An 18,107-nucleotide genomic window follows, 5' to 3' on the forward strand; every position below is an offset into this window, starting at 1 on the left:
GGTCGAAATTTCAAGGTGAGTATAGAGGTGACCCTCTTTTTGTGAATAAAAATCCTGTAGCTTCTGTCTAGACCTTTCTAGAAGGAAACAGGAATTACAGATATGTACCTCAATTCACTACTGACATTTCTTCTGTATCTGCTTGTCTTTCTTGTCTTCCCTCCTTTTCCCATCCCCCATTTAGGAGACTGGAGTCCGTGTTTTTGCCCCGAAGAAGGCTGAAATGCTGATGCCGCCAATCCCGGCCAGCCGAAACGTGTCATAGAGCTTTACTTAACCACACTAATCCTTTTCTTGTTTCTCTGTTGATCATATTGCGGTTAGTTACTCCAGGAAGCTCTTCTAAGACTAATCTGCAAAACAGCCAAACACGTTGGCAGATTTGGCAAAATTTCATACAACCAGATATGATCAGAATTTGATCATACACACACATTATCATTTGCCCTTCTATGTAACCACCTATATGATTTAATCCTAACCTATGTGGGGAAATGTTGGTACATACTAGCGGTAGATAAAAATATCTAATTGTTTCTTGACCCTTTTTTTCTATATTGCTCTTACCACACAACCAGTTTATGTAATTTCCTTAATGTGGATTTTGCTCAATAATGTTTTTATTCTTTATATTTACTTTAATCTTTCTTTTTTATAAACCTATGAATGTTTGAAATAATTTCTATGTTGAAAATAAATTGTCATAACTTTGAAGACATATCTGTATTTCTTTTGCTTTCCCTCTTTTTGGATGACTCAATTTCTGAGCATTAGTACTGGTCTTCTCTAAACACTTATGATTAACACCTCTAAATAGAATACATGTTGATTTTCCTTTCTCTTTTGCTTGAATACTGTTTATTGTCCCCAAAAATCCACAATAGCAAATCCGGACATCCCTACTTTTTCGTGTAGCACCTTGCACTGCCGCCTGGCTTAGCTTGCACTACCTGGCTGGGTTGCTCCCTGTAGACGCAGCCTTCCTTGCACTTAACTCAGAGCCCTGCTGCTCTAGTTGCACTTCCCCCTGTACCCTCTCTGTGCACTTCTTGTTGTGCACTTGCACGATCTAAATGACACCAGGCCAAGTAAGATTGTTTATTTTGTCTTCCCTTGTTCCCCCTCCCTTGCCTGGTTGAGCATTGAAACACTTGTGTACTGGAACATAATAAATACCAAAATCAGTCAATCACCTATGCTGGAGAAAAGCAAATTCGGAGGGGGTCCGAGGCCGACATTTTCCAGCCGCAGTCCGCACATGGCTTGAAGCCCGAGACCTTGAACTGGGTAGACATGGTGTATTTTGAAAAAAGTAGGTAAGCTCGACGAGCGTGTTCCGATCAGCGATCAGAGTGCACGGAAAAAAGGATCTGAGGTCACGGGTGCGGTTCCGATATATATACTGGCCCAGATGTCATTTCTGGGCCAGAAGAGTAGAGGCATCAGACAGAGCCAATGCGGCACAGTGCTGTGCCCCCTGTTGGCAGAAAGGTTTCCGGTAAGCAGCTGCGCTGGGATATGCATATCATAGATGAGGAATCGGTGGGAGGAAAGAATCCATTAGAACATGTTTTTAAATTAAAATAACTTTTGCATGTCTAAAAATATTGCATTTGAGAATGGGAACTTGTTTATATATTCCCTAAAATCATGTTTACTCCAAACAACCAAATTAATGGGAAAAATATTCAAGCCTCAAAATTCTGTCCAGAGTTCTGCCTCCGCTGCTGCATCGATGTCCATGTGCCTGATGACAGAGATGCTAAGTGAAAGAGCTCTCAGTGAAGGGACAGCCTTCTAGAAGGAGACTGTCTTCATGCTGCAGTGGAAGCCACCTCTGCGGGTGCTGCATATTTCTAGAAAAACGAGTTTGCAGAGTATCGTAGAACACAGCTACTATGTCTCTTGCATTCCACTGGAGGCCTCACAGCAGCGGTAGGCAACCTTGGATTCTCCAAATGTTTTGACCTACAACTGTCAGTGGCTCTATCCAGTAGAGTCAATGGTGAAGCTTATGTGAGTCATAGGTCAGGTCCTCATGAAGAGTTTGGCGGCATTTCCATCGCAAACAATGCCAAACTCAAATATCATTACCACATGTGCCATGCAGACTAGTTATTCCCAATTCTGAAGTCCCATAGAACTCCAGAATGATTGCCCACCATCAAACTCTTAATGGACCCATAGTCCAACAACATGTGACGAGTCAGAGGTTGCTTATCCTGGGTGTAGAGGGCACCAGTAACGTCCTGGGTCTCTAAACAGTTAAGGGTTAGACTAACATTTGGTTGCATGTTAAGCTTCATTATTTCACTCACTCATTCATCCATGCCTTCATTCATTCAAAGGGTGCTCATAATTGCAACTCACCAGATGAGCCAGGGTGACCAAATAGTCACAATGGCCGCCAACAGATGCCGGAGTTAGGAGGCAGTCGATGCCGTAGGCGATTCCACTGTCGAACTCGATCTGGCGTTGTACTATCCTGCACTGTCCATCATTAATAAGCATATCTCCCTGTGCAAAAGAAAGAGACACACATCACAGATTGTTAAGTATCCCCCTTTCCAACCAGAGATTACAGCGCCTTGAAGGTGACAGGCTGCTGCAACGCTGAGAGCAAGGTTTTCGAGAACACAGACAGAGTTGCAAACTACTCCTTGAAGTAACTGATAAAACTTAGAGCAGCTGTTTCACTCTCAAAACCTTACAAAGGTCAGAAGGGTTCTTTTCTAGTAGATTTCCCTGTTACATGATTCTTCTTATTTGTTTTTAAATAAGTGAAGGAAGTACCCCTGGACTTAGAACACTCACTTTCAATTATTGGAGTCCAGACTTCCTTGTCCAGTTGATATATATTGAACCAGAAGTCTCCCACAACCTTTGGGTTGACTCCCTGCCAAACAAGATCATGAAATGTTCCATTCCATGACACTAGGTTGGAGGCAGTGATACCTGCCATTGGACCTACAGAAATAACCAGAAGATGCTACGGTTCAAGCGGTGACGTTTCTAAGAGTTTGTATAAGTGTGCACAAATCTGTTCCTACTCAAACACATTAACCCTGTCATCGTTGTGATGTCTGAAGAAGGGACCCACGTGGTCTTGAAAGCTGTAATATCTTCCCATCCTTGTACTCACTTTGTGGGTACAATAAAAGAGGTGTTTACCTCCAACATACTGGATCCATTTTTGGGCTTGAAAAGTGTCCACCCCTCATGCATCCTTAAGGAAACCCCACTAATCCTTAAGGAAACCCCACTAGCCTCTGCTCATGGGGAAGCAACATCCTTCAATCATCTGCCCCATTAAGGGGACAGGAGAGGAACCCTGACATCTTGCAGATTTCCAAGTAATGCAAAACCACTGCTTAGGTGTTTGAGTTTCTCAGACCATAGGTGTAATAACTAATCTTTCTGTAAGCTCAAGACCATCTGCAGGTAAAGGAAACCCGCTCTCTGGACATGTAACATGTGCAGGCCTTCTGCCAAAGGAGAAGGTGACAGAGAAAACACTGGAAGAGTGATCTCCTGGTTAACATGGCAGGTTAAAAGAACTCTATGGAGAAAAGGATACCCTGTCCTAAACCCAAGTCTATCCTGCAAACCCAGCAAATAAGGGGGGTAACACACCAGAGCCCCCCACCCCCAGTCTCCACAAATCTCCAAGCAGAGGTCATGTCCATCCTAAGGAAGCCGCTGCAAGGCCTTTCTGCACTACTTTTCAATCAAGCCATTGTGGGCCAGAAATGTCCCCTGCAGCCAGACCTTTCACAAGTCAGCCATGACCATCTATGTGGGGAGATGCATACGGTGAAAAGGCTATCTGCTGGGGTCAGCACCACAAAATGAGAAATAAAAGGAGACGCGGTTGCATCAAAATGAACACTAGCAATGCTCTTCCCCTGACCTCTTACAAAGACGACACAGAGGGGGCAGTGCCATTTTTAAAAGGTCAGTGGTAGAGGCAGGAGCAATGCACTAATTATTTTTTCTGCCGCCGCAGGCAGCCCCTTCCTGATACAAATGTCACCATCTCTGTAGGGAGATGAGAGTGATGAAAGGTGTTGTGGAAGAATTCACCACTCAATACTCAATGCAATTACAGAGTAGGTTGGTAAGCGTCTTTAATGGCATTTGGCAAAACATCAGGCGGTCATGCACAGAACAGGAAACAAAACAAAGGAGAAATTACTTCCTGTAATGATCTTTCCATGGATTCTTCTGACGCTCATTCTTCTTGATTCCTCATCTTAATAGATATCCCTAGCCAGCTCTGCTGTTTGGAAACTTTTTCAACAGCGGGCGTAGTGGACCTCGACTCTGCCGTCGATCATAGTCTCATCTTGCGGGGTGCTTGATCGTCGGCTCCGGACGTGACGTTAGGCGTCGGATAAATACCACGTCACTACGACCCATGCTTCAGTTCCTACTTTTTTTATCCCGTGCCTGAATTCTCCAGAGGAAAACAATGGGAGGGAGGCTAACCAGCCTGCAAAACATTTAGGAATGGGATACCTCCCAAAGGGGAGACCCCACGGAATTAGTAGATTAGAAAAGGAGAACATTTTTAAAATTTTTTTTTTTTTAAAGATAGTAAGATAGAAGCGGTTATCTTTAGAACCATTATCAGTTGTCTCCTTGCTTGGACAGAAGCGTTAAGCCACAGGGACTTTCTGACTGGGGATGGATGGGAGGGGCGATGAGGAATCTGCGAGATAAGAATCTATAGAAAGCTCATTATGGAGAGCAATTTCTCCTTCAATGGATTGCTTTTCTCCCGCAGATTCCTCATCTTGATAGACTCCCCAAGTAGTTAGAATAATGACGGAGGACATAAAGCATTAAACAAGGAGGCTTTGTATAACTGCTCTACTGAATTTTGCATCTGCTCCACGTGCAACATCGAAAGAGTAACGCTTGGCAAATATATGCAGGGACAACCAAGTGGCCGCACAACATATGTCCCTAATAGGAACTCCCCTCTGCAGGGCTGTAGAGGCTGAGACCCCCTGGTAGAATGTGCCCTGATGCCATTCGGATATATATAAAATAATCAAACGCAACAGGGTTTGCTTGGTTATGGCAAGACTTTTACGGGATAATGGATGGGCAACGAACAACTGGCCAGTTTTCCAAAACTCGGACAGACAAGCAACATACAAACTTAAGGCTCTTTAGGGGTCAAGATGGTGGAACTGCTCTGCCTCTTTCCAGTAAAAGACAGGCAACTCATAGACTGAGAAAGGTGAAACTCTGAAACCACTTTAGGAAGGAAGCCAGGTCTGTCACGAATGTAGCCACCATCAGATGGGTTAAAAACAGATTAAAATCCCAATCTGGGCCAATAAAAGGAGTTGGCGGGAACCTATTCAGAAGGCCCTTCAGGAATTGGGCCATGACCGGAACAGTGAAGAAAGAACCATCATACGGGGACCTTTTGAACACAAACAAGGCTGCCACATATCCTTTGGTTGTGGTGACCAGAAGGTCTGCTGAGGCCATTGACAGAAGGAACTCATCACTGTAGTGGTGGGGCAAGAGATGAGGTAAATCTCACGTTCCCTGCACCACGCCTCAAATCTTCTCCACCTGCACACGTACAGAGATCTTGAAGTCGGTCTTCGTCCAGCCAGCAACAACTCAAGTACTTAATCTGAGAGGTCCCAGTCATCATAACTCATCCTATCAAGAGCCACGCAAGTAGGTTGACGGATTACGGGATCGGGTGATGCACTCGACTTTCCGACTGGGTTAGGAGAGCCGGACGCCGAGCCACTGGTGAGGTGGACAGATGGACAGATCCAGGAGATCGGAGTTCAACAATCTCCTTGGCCAGTCTGGGACGATCAAGATCATGGTTGCTCAAAATCTCCTCAACCTCCTGAGAAGCCAAGGAACGACGGGAATCAGGGGAAAGTGTAGAGGAGAGGGAAAGTCCAGTCCATCAGAAACGTGTCCCCCAGTGCGCCTTTTGCTGGGAATTCCCTCAAGCAAAAATGTTTGCACTTCCTGCTGGACTCTGTGGCAAACGGATCCACTGCTGGGGTACCCCAGAGACAGAAGACATCCTCCAGGACTTCCTGGCACACTTCCCACTCATGTGAGACCATGCTCTGCTTGCCCAGAGCATCCACCAAACTGTTCTCTGTCCCTGCCAGATGAACTGCCGGGAGCGAGATCTGATTCTCCATTAACTATGACCACAGCTGAATCACCTCTGTGCAGAGGGGATGGGAGCACACTCCATCTTGTGTGTGGAGGTAGTGCATGGCCACTGTGTTGTCCGTGAGAATCAGAACATGCTTCCCCTTGAGGGATCGGGCGAAGGCCATCAGGGCTAGTCTGATGGTTCGCAACTCTAGCCTGTTGATGTGCCACCTGGCTTCCGTCGCTGACCGAAGGCCGTTCACCTGCAGGTCCTCGCAGCGAGCGACCCAGCCCTTCAGAGACGCATCAGTGACCACTCGGGTCTGAGGCCAAGGAGGCCAGAAGGGTTCCCCCTCCATAAGATTGCTGTGGTTGACCCACCAATCGAGGTAGAGGACCTCTTGATTGGACACCCGGAGAGTATCTGTGAGCGCTCCGGTACTGAGACCACTGGTCCCTTAGGGGTCACTGAAGGGATCTGACACGCAGCTTGGCCTCTGGCATCAGAAAAATACATTAGGCCATGAGACCTGAAAGGAGGAGGTATGAAGCGCTGTTAAAGTGGCATGGCAAAGATGTACCATCTGTGGTATGCTGTCGGCACTCTCTTTGGGAGGCAAAGCCTTGCCTATCCGACTATCTAGGACTGCTCCGATGAACAGGAGCTTTTCGACTGGTGTTAGATGGGTCTTCTTGAAGTTCAGGGAGAAGCTTAGGCTGTGCAGTAGTAGAGATCTCTCTGAAGAACCGGAGGAAAGGTGGCTTGCAGGACGGTGACTGTAGCTCACTGACACATCTGGCAGACATGATTGCCATCAGAAAGGCAGTTTTCAGCGTGCGCAACTTGATCGAGCATAAGTGCATGGGCTCAAACGGAGCTGCCATCAAAAATGTGAGAACCAGGTTAAGGTCCCAGTCCAGAACTAAAAAAGGAGTAGGCAGGAACATATTTATAAGGCCCTTCAGGAATTGGTCCACAACTGGGGTCGTAAAGAAAGACCCTTGACCCTGGGGACCTTTTAAAAACAAACAAAGCCACCAAGTAGCCTTTGACTGTTGCAACATGGAGGCCTAATGAGGCCATTGATAAGAAGAACTCCATCACAGTAGTGGTGGGGCAAGAGATGGGATCTATCTTGCGTTCCCTTCATCACTCCTCAAATCTTTTCCATCTGCATGCGTACAGAGATCTAGTAGAAGGTGTGCGTGCAGTCAGTAACAGCTCAAGTACCTCTTCTGAGAGGTCTCAGGCATCATACCTCGTCCTCTCAAGAGCCATGCATGTATGTTGAAGGACTCTGAGCTTGGGTGAGGTACCCGCCTTCCGACTGGGATAGGAGATCCGGTCTCTGAGGAAGCCAGATAGGCAGTCATAGAGGTGGGCAGATGGCCATTTTCAGGAGTTCTGAGTATCATGCTCACCTCGCCCAGTCCGGGGTTATCAAGATCATGGTGGCTTGGAACCTCCCCAGCCTCCTGAGAACTCTTAGGATGACAGGTATCGGAGGGAATGCTTAATGGAGGTCAAAGAAACGTGTCTCCTAATGCACACCTTCACTGGGAATTACCTTGAGCAGAACTGTTTGCACTTCACATTGGCCATCTTGGCAAACAGATTCACTGTCGGGGTACCCCCACAGAGTGAAGATCTCTTCCTGAACTTCTGGGCACGCTTCCCACTCGTGTGAGACCATGCTCTGCCTGCTCAGAGCGTCCACCAGCCCATTCTCCACTCCTGCCAGATAAGCTGGAGAAGCGGAGATCTCGTTCTCCGATAGCCAGACCACAGTTGCAATGGTTCGTTGCATAAGGGCAAGGACCGCACAACACCTTGTTTGTTAAGGTAATGCATGGCCACTGTGTTGTCCGTCAAAATCAGGACATGCTTCCTCTTGAGGGAAGGTTCAAAAGTCATCATGGCTAGCCTGATTGGCCGCAACTCCAGTCTGTTGATGTACCAAAGGCCACGCACTTGCAGATCCCCGAAGTGAGCGCCCCATCCCTTCGAGGATGCATGTGTAACCACCCACGCCAGGGGCCACAGTGGCCAAAAGGTTTCTCCTGCCATCATGCTCTCCTTGCTGGCCCACCATGAGAGGTCGTTGGCCACCGACCCCGACACCTTGTGATCCCTCAAAAGCCACTGAAGGGATCATATCCACAGTCAGGCATCTGGTACCCAGAAAATGCGGGAAGCCATGGGGCCTAAAAGGTAGAGGAAGGAAGCTGATGGTAGTCTGTTCTGGTTCTGGAAAAGCATGACCATTTGCCTAACACTGGAGACTTTCTCCTCAGGAGGGAAAGCCTTCCACACCCGGTTGTCCAGGACTGCTGCAATGAATTAGATGTCTCTGTGTTGGTGTCACATAGGACTTCTGGAAGTTTAGGGAGAAGCCCAAACTATGAAACAGGGAGCAGGTTTTGTCGAGCTGCGTCGATACCTGCTCCGGGGAGCTTCCTTGGATTAGCCAGTCATCCAGGTACAGGAATACATGGACGCCAGATCTCCTGAGGTGCGCCGCTACCACTGTCATGACCCTGGTGAAGACGCTAGGCACGGAGGTTCGGCCAAAGGGGAGCACCTTGACCTGATAGTGAGGGTCCCTGATGATGAATATCAGGAAACGCCAGGGCTGTCTATGGATCAGTACATGAAAGTAAGCGTCTGAAGATCCAGCGACGCCAACCAGTCCTGGGGCTGCAGAGCCCTGAGAACTCACAGTATTGCACTCAAAACTACCCGGTCATTGCATAACCTCGATCTGAGGGCCTGCAATGGATGTTTCCCGGCTGACCAACCGGCTACAAACATACTTTGGCCCTAAAGTGAGTACACAAATGGACTATACTCTGTTATTGATATGCGTCTGGCATTTAGTGACTAGCTGTGAGGTGATGAGTGCCTGGAAAGTGATCACAGGCCGATAATGCTTTTCATTAAGAATAGAGCTGCAATTAAGAGTTTGAGTAATACCAGGTCTTCTGGAAAAACGGTACATGGGCACGCCTGACGACCATTGAGTGGGCAGCAATGAGCCAGGGGGACCAGATCCCTGGTATATACAGTCAAATCTTACATCTTATTACGACCATGTGTGGTAGGGAACAATCAGATCAAGAAGTGAGCCTGGGTTTCCAGGAAATGATTAAACTAAAAGAGCCCATTGTGCCTGCTCGAAAGTCTAAAATTAGCAAGGGCGCAGGAAAGGTTGAAACATGGTTCGAGAGGGATTGCAGAGATGCCAAGAATAGATTGTTTCATTCCCTAAAGCATGCTGAAAAGATAGACAGAGATCAATTACGCTTTCTGAGAGCCACCTACAGCAATATAACAACTGCCAAAAAGCGCATGTATATGGCAGAGAAATGGGCTTCCATGCCTGAATCTGTGAAAGAGGGTGACATTTCTAGATTCTGGAAGCATGTCACAGATAAAGACTTGGAGGGAGATGTAACCCTGCAAGAATCCATTACACCAGACAGGTGGCATAGACACTCGGAGGCCTTGTATAAACCTCCTGACTGCACAGGGAATATAGAGCTGGCACTACCCTCAGGGGCAAGCCAGGCAAAGAATTGGAGCATCATTCATCTAGTGTTAAGTGTGGGGGTGGTGGGGGAGGCCATCAGGGCACAGTCAGGTGGAAAAGCGGTGCGCCCGACAATATACCTGTTGATCTTTACAAGAGCGAGCCTGTGATCTGGTCTACCGTACTAACTCTGGCCTTCAATGTTACCATGGAGACAGGTTGCATTCCAGAGACCTCGACCTCGGCTGAGATTGTTCCGATTTTCAAAAAGGGAGATAGAGCAGAACTTCCCACTACCGCCCTATCTCTCTCTTGTACGCCGCTGGAAAGATTTCCGCCAAGGCGATCTTCAAACATCGCCAGACTTGGGCTGAGGAAACAAAACAGTGAAACCACCTGCATGCCGGGTACCAGGCAGAGATGAGTACAATGGACAAACGATTAGGCTCTATCTTATTAACAGCTAGTTATTACAAAGGCCATGAAGCTTGGCCTTTGTGATAACTAGCTGTTAATAAAATTGAGCCTATTCGTTTGTCCATTGTACTCATCTCTGCCTGGTACCCGGCGTGCGGGTGGTTTCGTATCCCAGTAATACAGCAATGGTCCAATGGAGTTTGGGGGGGGGGGGTACTTTCAAAATATTTTCCAGTGGCCAGAGGGGTTCGCCAGGGTGGTGTCCTGGTACCCTTGCTATTTTGTATTTATATAAATTTGATTATCAAACAGATCCTTGCCACCGGAACCCGCCCTAAGGATGGGGAGTGATCAATTCCCCATCTATTTCTTGCAGACGACGCTGTAATTTTATCAATGACACTCATGGGACTGCGCTTGGCCTTGTCAACTTATGCAGGCAAATGTGTAGAGGTTGGCCTGGAGATCAACGCCAACAACCAAGTCCATGGTCTTTAGCCCAAGAAACTCAAAATCGGAGCCCCTGAATTTAATGGTGGATGGGATTAAGTTGTAGCCGGTGTCTTGGTACGATTAATTGGGCGTGCAGTTTGCAAGTAACACAGGTTGGGTTAATTATTTATTAAAGGCCAAGACTACACTAGAGAAGACCAGTGGGGCTCTGAAAAGTTTTTACTTGAAACATGGCGGGTTAACTATCAAACCAGCGCTTGAAATCTATGGGGCCCAAGCAAAGGCACCAGCACTGTATGGAGCTGAAATATGGGCCTATATAGACACTTCCCCTTTAACAACCATCGAAAACAAGTTCATAAAAAAAACCTTTTGTTAGGCAGAAACCTGTGCAGTTCCCTTAGGGACCACTGCAAAAGATTTAGGACTACAGGTGTTTGGCAGTAAACCCACTTGGTAGCAGTCCGTACCACACAGATTCACTTGGTAGCTGTGGCTGAGCAGTCAGACTTCCCTCAAGAAGAGTTAGGCAGTATACAGAGTATACACAATAGGTACAGAGACACAGTAGCACAAGCAAACACTGACCAGAGCTTTGGTGTAAAAGTATATAATTATTCATTTAAAAACACACTTGTGATTTACACTAGCAAAAACGAGGAAGGTAATTTCAGCACACAGTCACTATCATATATATACAACCCTATTCACTTATTAGACAAGTCTTAGTGAGAAACACCACTTATTTTCAGACAGAGGTGAGCGCTTAACATAATATGACACTCTAATAAGTTGTAAAGAAAGGGATGGAAAGAGGCAGAGTTAAGGAAGCACACAAGTTTCAATATTTTTACAAAGAACCACAGTAAGGCAGGATAGGCAGAGTTCTACTGGAGATCAAGGAAGTCAATTGCAAGGCCCACTCTTGGAGAGAGCAAGCAGAAGGGGTCCAGGTTCACACAGTGGGGTTATGCCCAAAGAGTCTTGTAGATAGTTCGCACAAAAAGGATGAAATTAAAGTCAGGAAAAGTTAGCTAGGTTGTCCCAGGCTAGCCCAGGTTAGAAAGTCGAGGCTTTACTGTCACCCCGAACGATCTGTCGCAAGGGAAGCCAGGCGGGACACAGTACCTTAAGTGTGAAGGAAGCTCCAGCGGGGACAGTTGTTCCTGGCAGCAGATGCAAGTTGGCGTTTCGTCCAGAGGAAGAGGAGGTCTCGCCGTGGAGGAAAGATGAAGGTCGTTGCACTGCCAGGGAAGAAAACAGCCGCAGAGTTTTTCGGTTAAAAGGTACTACCCTTCTCTTCGCGGTAGTGGTAAACCGTGGTATTCCGGTTGCCGGGGTGCTTGGCACAGGCAAGGCAGCCACGAGATGCTCCAGGAAGGTGAAAAGAAGGCAAACCTGGTTATCCCCACCAGTCAAAGGAAGAAGACTCTCCAGACTGGAGATCTCCTCTGTCGTCGGGAAAAGTGGTGAGACGGTTTAGCAGGGCTCCACCAGTGGTGCCATCGTTGCAGGTCAGCTCAGCTTCTCTCTCCTCGGATTCTTAGGTCCTGTGACGATTTCTGAAGTTCCAGTCCCCAAAGCCCTGCTTTTATGCAGCACACCCCCATTCATTCAGCCTAGCTGTCAATCAAACATGTTAAGAGGTGAGCCGGCGGGCTCACCACTTGGGCCAATCACACAAGAGTGCGACTTCAGTTACCAAGGTAACTCAGTCCAGGGTGCCTAAACCCCCTCCCACACCTCCTGTGGTACCCAGACAGAGTGGCACCACTTTTGGAGGCTTCTGTCGTTAAGCCCACAAAAAAGTGGAACAAAGGGCTCGACTTGGGTTGGAGTCACAGAAGAGAACACAAACGCCATTTTAGAATCGAGTTCTGGCAAAAAATACCAACAGGTGAATTAATATTAAATAAATAAACCGGAGGTATGTTCGAGGCTATAAGAATTAAATAATTAAAGTTGGTAGCCTTGAACAATGGGAAAATCCCATAGAGATATATTCGCAGTCGAATATAAAAAGTAATACCCACTGCCATCAGCCAAAACTCGATCAGGGGGGACGGAGACGTGCCCCCTCGACTAACAGACCCCGGGGCAATCGAATTGCCCCGACCACTACGTCCACAATATGATGGTTTGTACTGGTTTCTGTTCATAATTTGGGACTAGTAAAGCCATGGTGACTTTACATGCCCTGGGAGACAGTAGTCAGTCCCAGGGTATGGAGTCTATGTTGGGGGGTCACTATGACACCCCTGTGTTACAGCAGAGAGTGTGCTGTGTAACCCACATAAAAAAACACATGAGACCCTATGGAGTAAAATACCCCATAGCCCATAAAACACATTGAAAGTCAAAGGAACACCTCAAATCATGTCTAAGAGTGGGAGCAAAAAGAGTCTCGCTCTTGGCAGGAGAAAAAAATAAACCCCAAAAATCCAGCAAAGCTGCTGGGGGACTCACTAGGTTTGGGGAATTAGTCTTACAGAGAATTCTCCCTAACACCTTTTACTGCTGCTAAGTACATGAAATGCGACAGTACGTATGGAGTGCAATTTGGACCCAATTAGTGAAGATACTGGGATTTGACAGGCCGGAGCTAGGGAAGTACAGAGAGGCCCTCGAAACACGTGCTGTCACTGGGGGCAGTGAAAAAAATGAATTGGCTTAATGATGTTAAAAAGCACCTCATGACATTGGACCTAATCACATATTGGGAAGATGATGCAAAAAGGAGCATAAAAGCTGCCCATTCGAGCAAGAAAAACAACAGCGCAAGGTTAATGTGTTCCACACTGGCCAGTGGGTTGCAGGATTGGACTACTAACATGAATAGCGCAACCCAGCCATCAAGGAATACCTGGATATAAGGTCCCCGAGATATGCGTGCACACTGTACATGAGATTCAGAATGAGGGCATTGGAGAAGAGTCAAGGCACAGAATGTTTGTGCGGTGGCGCGGCTGTGGCGCGTCCCCTTCATTTCATGTCAATCCATGAGGGTCTGAAACAACTCAGGGTCAGATATCGAAAACCACTGTCCCGATGCTTTTATATTACCACGAACTGCAATGTTGCTTTGCAGATCCCCAGCTAATTTGAACATGTTTTTTTTGTTTCTTAATATATACAGCGGGCATGGCCGAAAAGGAACAGAACAATACTGTGCGTGGGAAGAAAACCCCAAAACAGGGGCAATGTATGCACAAAATGACACTTTATTATTTTGTTACGAGCTAATGAATTTTGTACCTTAATTGATCTTAGACTGATTTATTTTAGGACAAATTATTTTTTGAAGTTTTTTATGTAGTTTATGGTGTAATTTTGTTCTTGTAAATATTGTTGATTAGATTGCATCATTATCTGTGTAACGTTTTTTTTTAAATGTATCACAATCTACCTAAAGGTTCACGCTGAATAAAGGTTTTCAAACAAATCCTCCTGAACTTGTCTTTCTTCAGGAACTTGTACAAGGCCCTGAGGTCCTCCTCCTTTTTTGGTTTACTAGAAAGTAACGGGGATACCAGCTCTATGCTCTCCTCGGGTGGCACCTGTTCCTCTGCACCCTTCAGCAGCAGGGATCTCAGTTCTTCGTGGAGCTGGAGTGGTCTGTTTTTGGGCCTTTTTATGAATTGCAGATAGTTGTCCCATCTGGCGAGCTGCAAGACGGAGGCATCTGATGGTATAGTGTTCCACCTCTCCTCAAAGCGGCTTAACTGCTGTCCCTGTCGCTGCTGCTGAAGTCTGTTGCCCTTAGAAGCCCCTCTGCCCCGCCCGGGGTGAAAAGCACCTCTGTCCCTGCTTGGCCTGCAGCCGCTGAGTTTTCCTTCCAAAAGGAACGAACCACCTGCAGCCCCTGCTTCTAGAGGCAAAACTGAAGGACTACTTGGCAGGGTGATGCATTGCTAACCCCAGCTAAGCGGCTAGGTCCAATTATTTAAACTTTCCTAGCGATTCATCTGCCTGTGGCCCAAATGGATGCTTTCCATCAAAAGCCATATCCAGGCGTTTGGCTTGCACATTCCTGGGGTAGGTGGTCCACAGCCACTCTGGGCAAAGGAGGGAAAGGGGCGAAAACTTCCGAAGAGGACTGCATTTTAGGCTGCTGGACTGCCAGCCCTAAAGACTTAGCAATCGCCTTAGACGACAGAAACTTCTGGAGGGCGTCATCAGGTCCCCGTCCACTGCCGAAACAGATGCAGGTTTACCCCACTCTTCCAATACCAGGGCCTCCACCCCACATTAAAGGGCAGGAGGGTTTCCTTTGTTTGTGCATCGCACAGACTGTCACAGAGTTCGTGTTGAACTCTGGACCTGCACGCAGCAGAGAGCCCCAGAGAATCGGCCACCTTAGCCATCAGATGTTGGAAAGCGGCCTGAGACTTACCTGGGGTGGGAGTCGGTAAGATGTCCAACTCTGGGAAAGTGTCTAGGCAGCTGGCTTCTTGCAGGTCCTCTGCCAGGTCCAGATCATCCTAAACTCCTCTGTAAAATTCCTCCAGGAAGTCTCTCGCCTCCCTAGAACCCATGAGTTCTAGCCCAAAAGGGACCTGGTCGCCTACCTCGTAGATGTCATACATAAAAAATGGAGTCCATGACACTGATTGAGTTTACCCTGTCAGTCGCAGAAGACGCAGTGGGACCCATCGATGTCACGTGCGAAGCAGACAGTGCTGCTGCCCGCGCAACAGGCACCGGGGTCGGAGCCGCTGGTGCCTTGGCAATGATGTCAAGAATCTTCAAGAGGAAGTTGTCCCATTCCTATGGCATGGAGAAATGAATTGGAAAAGTCACCTGTGTTGGTGGCTTATGGGAACCCTTAGAGTGGAGGCTCTTTTTTCTTTGTGGAGGAAGGAGAGTGGTGATGAGACAACTCACTCGGGGAGAGCGCGTTCTTCCGATGCTTATTCTCTATCTTCTCCATCTCCACACGTGGAGCTGCATGATCTTTGGAGCGTTGATCCGGGTAACCTCGACCTAGACTGCAGAACCTTACCCTTTGTCTTGTGGACGAACATGAAGATTTTTGCCACTTGCTCCCATAGGGCCTTTGGGTGCATGGACTGGACGACCCGCAACCCAGAGTGTTCTGGTCCTCACCAAAGCAGCATAAGCATACCCGGTGCAGATCCGAGACCGACATCTGCCGGCCCACTCTGCACATGGCGTGATACCGGAGGCCTTAAATGGAGTAGGCATGGTATTGTCAAAAATAGAAGTTCAACGAGGATGGTCCTGATTAGCGAACAAAGTGTGTGGAAAGAAGGGACTGAGGCCATGGGGTGCGGCACCACCACATATATACCCGGCGAGGGGCACGTACAGGCGTTGGATGGAACCGATGCAGAGCCACGCTGCTCACATGGCGACAGAAACGTTTCCGGAGAACAGCTGTGCTGGGATAGGGATATCATTGATGAGGAATCCGTGGCAGGAAGGGATCCATTAGAAATGAAATGTATGTTAGGCAGAAACCTGTGAAGATCCCTTAGGGACCACTGCAAAAGGCTTAGGACTACAGGTGTTGACAGTACACCTAATTGGTAGCAGTCTGTACCACCCAGATTTACCTGGTAGCTGTGGCTGAGCAGTCAGACTTCCTTCAAGAAGAGTTAGGCAGTATATAGAGTATACACATTATGTACAAAAATACAGTAGCACAAGCAAACACTGACCAGAGCTTTGGTATAAAAGTATATAATTATTTATTTAAAAACACTTGTAAATACACTGGCACTAATATGTCAAGTAAGTTCACACCGTCACTAGAAATATATACACCTCCCTGATTAATTATTCAACAAGTCTTAGGAAAAGAACACCACTTATTATCAATACAGAGGTGAGCACTTAACTAAGATGGCACTCTAATAATTATTTAAAAAGGGAGGGAAAAGGCAGAATTAGGAAAGCACACAATACCAACACTTGTAAAAGAACCACAGCAAGTCAGGAAAGGTAAAGTCTACTGTAGAGCAAGAAAGTTCATAGGCCAGGCCCACTCTTGGAGAGAGCAAGGCGGAATGTGCCCAAGATCACACAGTTGATGTACACTTTAAAAGTCTTTGCAGATAGTTCAAAAGAAGTTGGATCAATTCAGAAAAGTTAGTTAACAGGTCCCAGGTCACCCCAGGATAGAGAGCCAAGGATTTACGGGACACCTTGAACAGTCTGTTGCAAGGGAGACCAGGCGGGACACAGTACCTGAAATGGTAAGAAAGCTCCAGCAGGGGCAGTTGTACCTGGCAGTGGGTGCAAGTCGGTGCTTCGTCCAGGGGAAGAGAAGATCTGGATGTGGAGGAAAGCTGGAGGTCATTGCACTGCCAGGGAAGAAACTAGCCGCAGAGTTTCCCAGTTAAAAGGTACTACCCTTTTATTCGCGGTAGTGGTGAAGCGTGGCTATCCGGACACCGGGGTGCTTGGCCCGGGCGATTCGACCACGAGACGATCCAGGAAGGTGAAAAGAGGACGAACTGGTTAACCCCACCAGCTCAAAGGAAGAAGACTCTCCGGGAAGAAGATCTCCTCTGTCGTTGGGAAGTGGTGAGTTCGGTTCAGCAGGGCTCCACCGGTGGTGTCGTCATAGCAGGTCGGCTCAGCTTCTCCCTCTTCGGATTCTTTAGGTCCTGTGGCGACTTCTGAAGTTCCAGTCCCCAAAGCCCTGCTTTTATGCAGAAAACCCCCTTTCATCAGTCCTAGCTGTCACTCAAACATGCTAAGTGGTTAGCCGGGCGGCTCACCACTGGGCCAATCACACAAGAGTGCGACTTGAGTTGCCAAGGCAACTCATTCCAGGGTGCCTATTCCCCCCTCCCACACATCCTGTAGACCCAGACAGAGTGGCACCACTTTTGAAGGCTTCTGTGCAGAAGCCCGCCAAAAGTGGAACAAAGGGCTCGACTTGGGTTGGAGTCACAGAAGAGAACACAAATGCCATTTTAAAACCGAGTCCTGGCAAAAAGACCCAACCGGGGAATAAATATTAAGTAAATAACCCGGCGGTATCTTTAACATTGCACCAAAAAAGTGGTGCATTTAAAATGAATGGGAAAATCCCTTAGGAAATATTCCGGTGGAATATTTCACGTGGTAACCACTGCCACCAGCCAGAAACTCGACAAGGGGGGACTGGACAGTGCCCCCTTGAAAAACAGACCCAGGGGCAATCAAATAACCCCTATCAGTACTTCCACAATATGATGGTTTGTACTGGTTCTGTTCACAATTTAAGACTAGTAAAGTCAATGGTGACTTTACATGCCCTGGGAGACAGTAGTCAGTCCCAGGGTATGGAGTCTATGTTTGGGGGTCACTATGACGCCCCTTTGTTACTGCACTGAGGGTGCTGTGTAACACACATCACAAAAACACATGAAGCCCTATGGAGTAAAAGACCCCATAGCCCATTAAACACATCTAGACTCAAAGGAACACACTCAAATCATGTCCAGGAGTGAGGGTAAAAGAGTCTCACTCTTGGCAGGAGAAAAAAATAAACCCCAAAAATCCAGCAAAGCTGCTGGGGGACTCACTAGGTTTGGGAAATTAGCC

The 18,107-nt window shown here is 47.3% G+C and overlaps 1 protein-coding gene across 1 annotated transcript in view; it reads right to left on the reverse strand.

Annotated features, from left to right (window-relative positions):
• STAB2 (stabilin 2) overlaps positions 1–18,107 on the reverse strand; it is a 1,783,079-nt gene that overhangs the window by 470,071 nt on the left and 1,294,901 nt on the right. Inside the window, exon 53 of the mRNA XM_069629923.1 lies at positions 2,371–2,517. Coding sequence (XP_069486024.1) covers positions 2,371–2,517 — 147 coding nt within the window. The remainder of the gene's footprint in view (positions 1–2,370; positions 2,518–18,107) is intronic.

This window comes from Ambystoma mexicanum, chromosome 12, assembly GCF_040938575.1.
Source record: "Ambystoma mexicanum isolate Mex_15411 chromosome 12, UKY_AmexF1_1, whole genome shotgun sequence".
NCBI lineage: Eukaryota > Metazoa > Chordata > Amphibia > Caudata > Ambystomatidae > Ambystoma > Ambystoma mexicanum.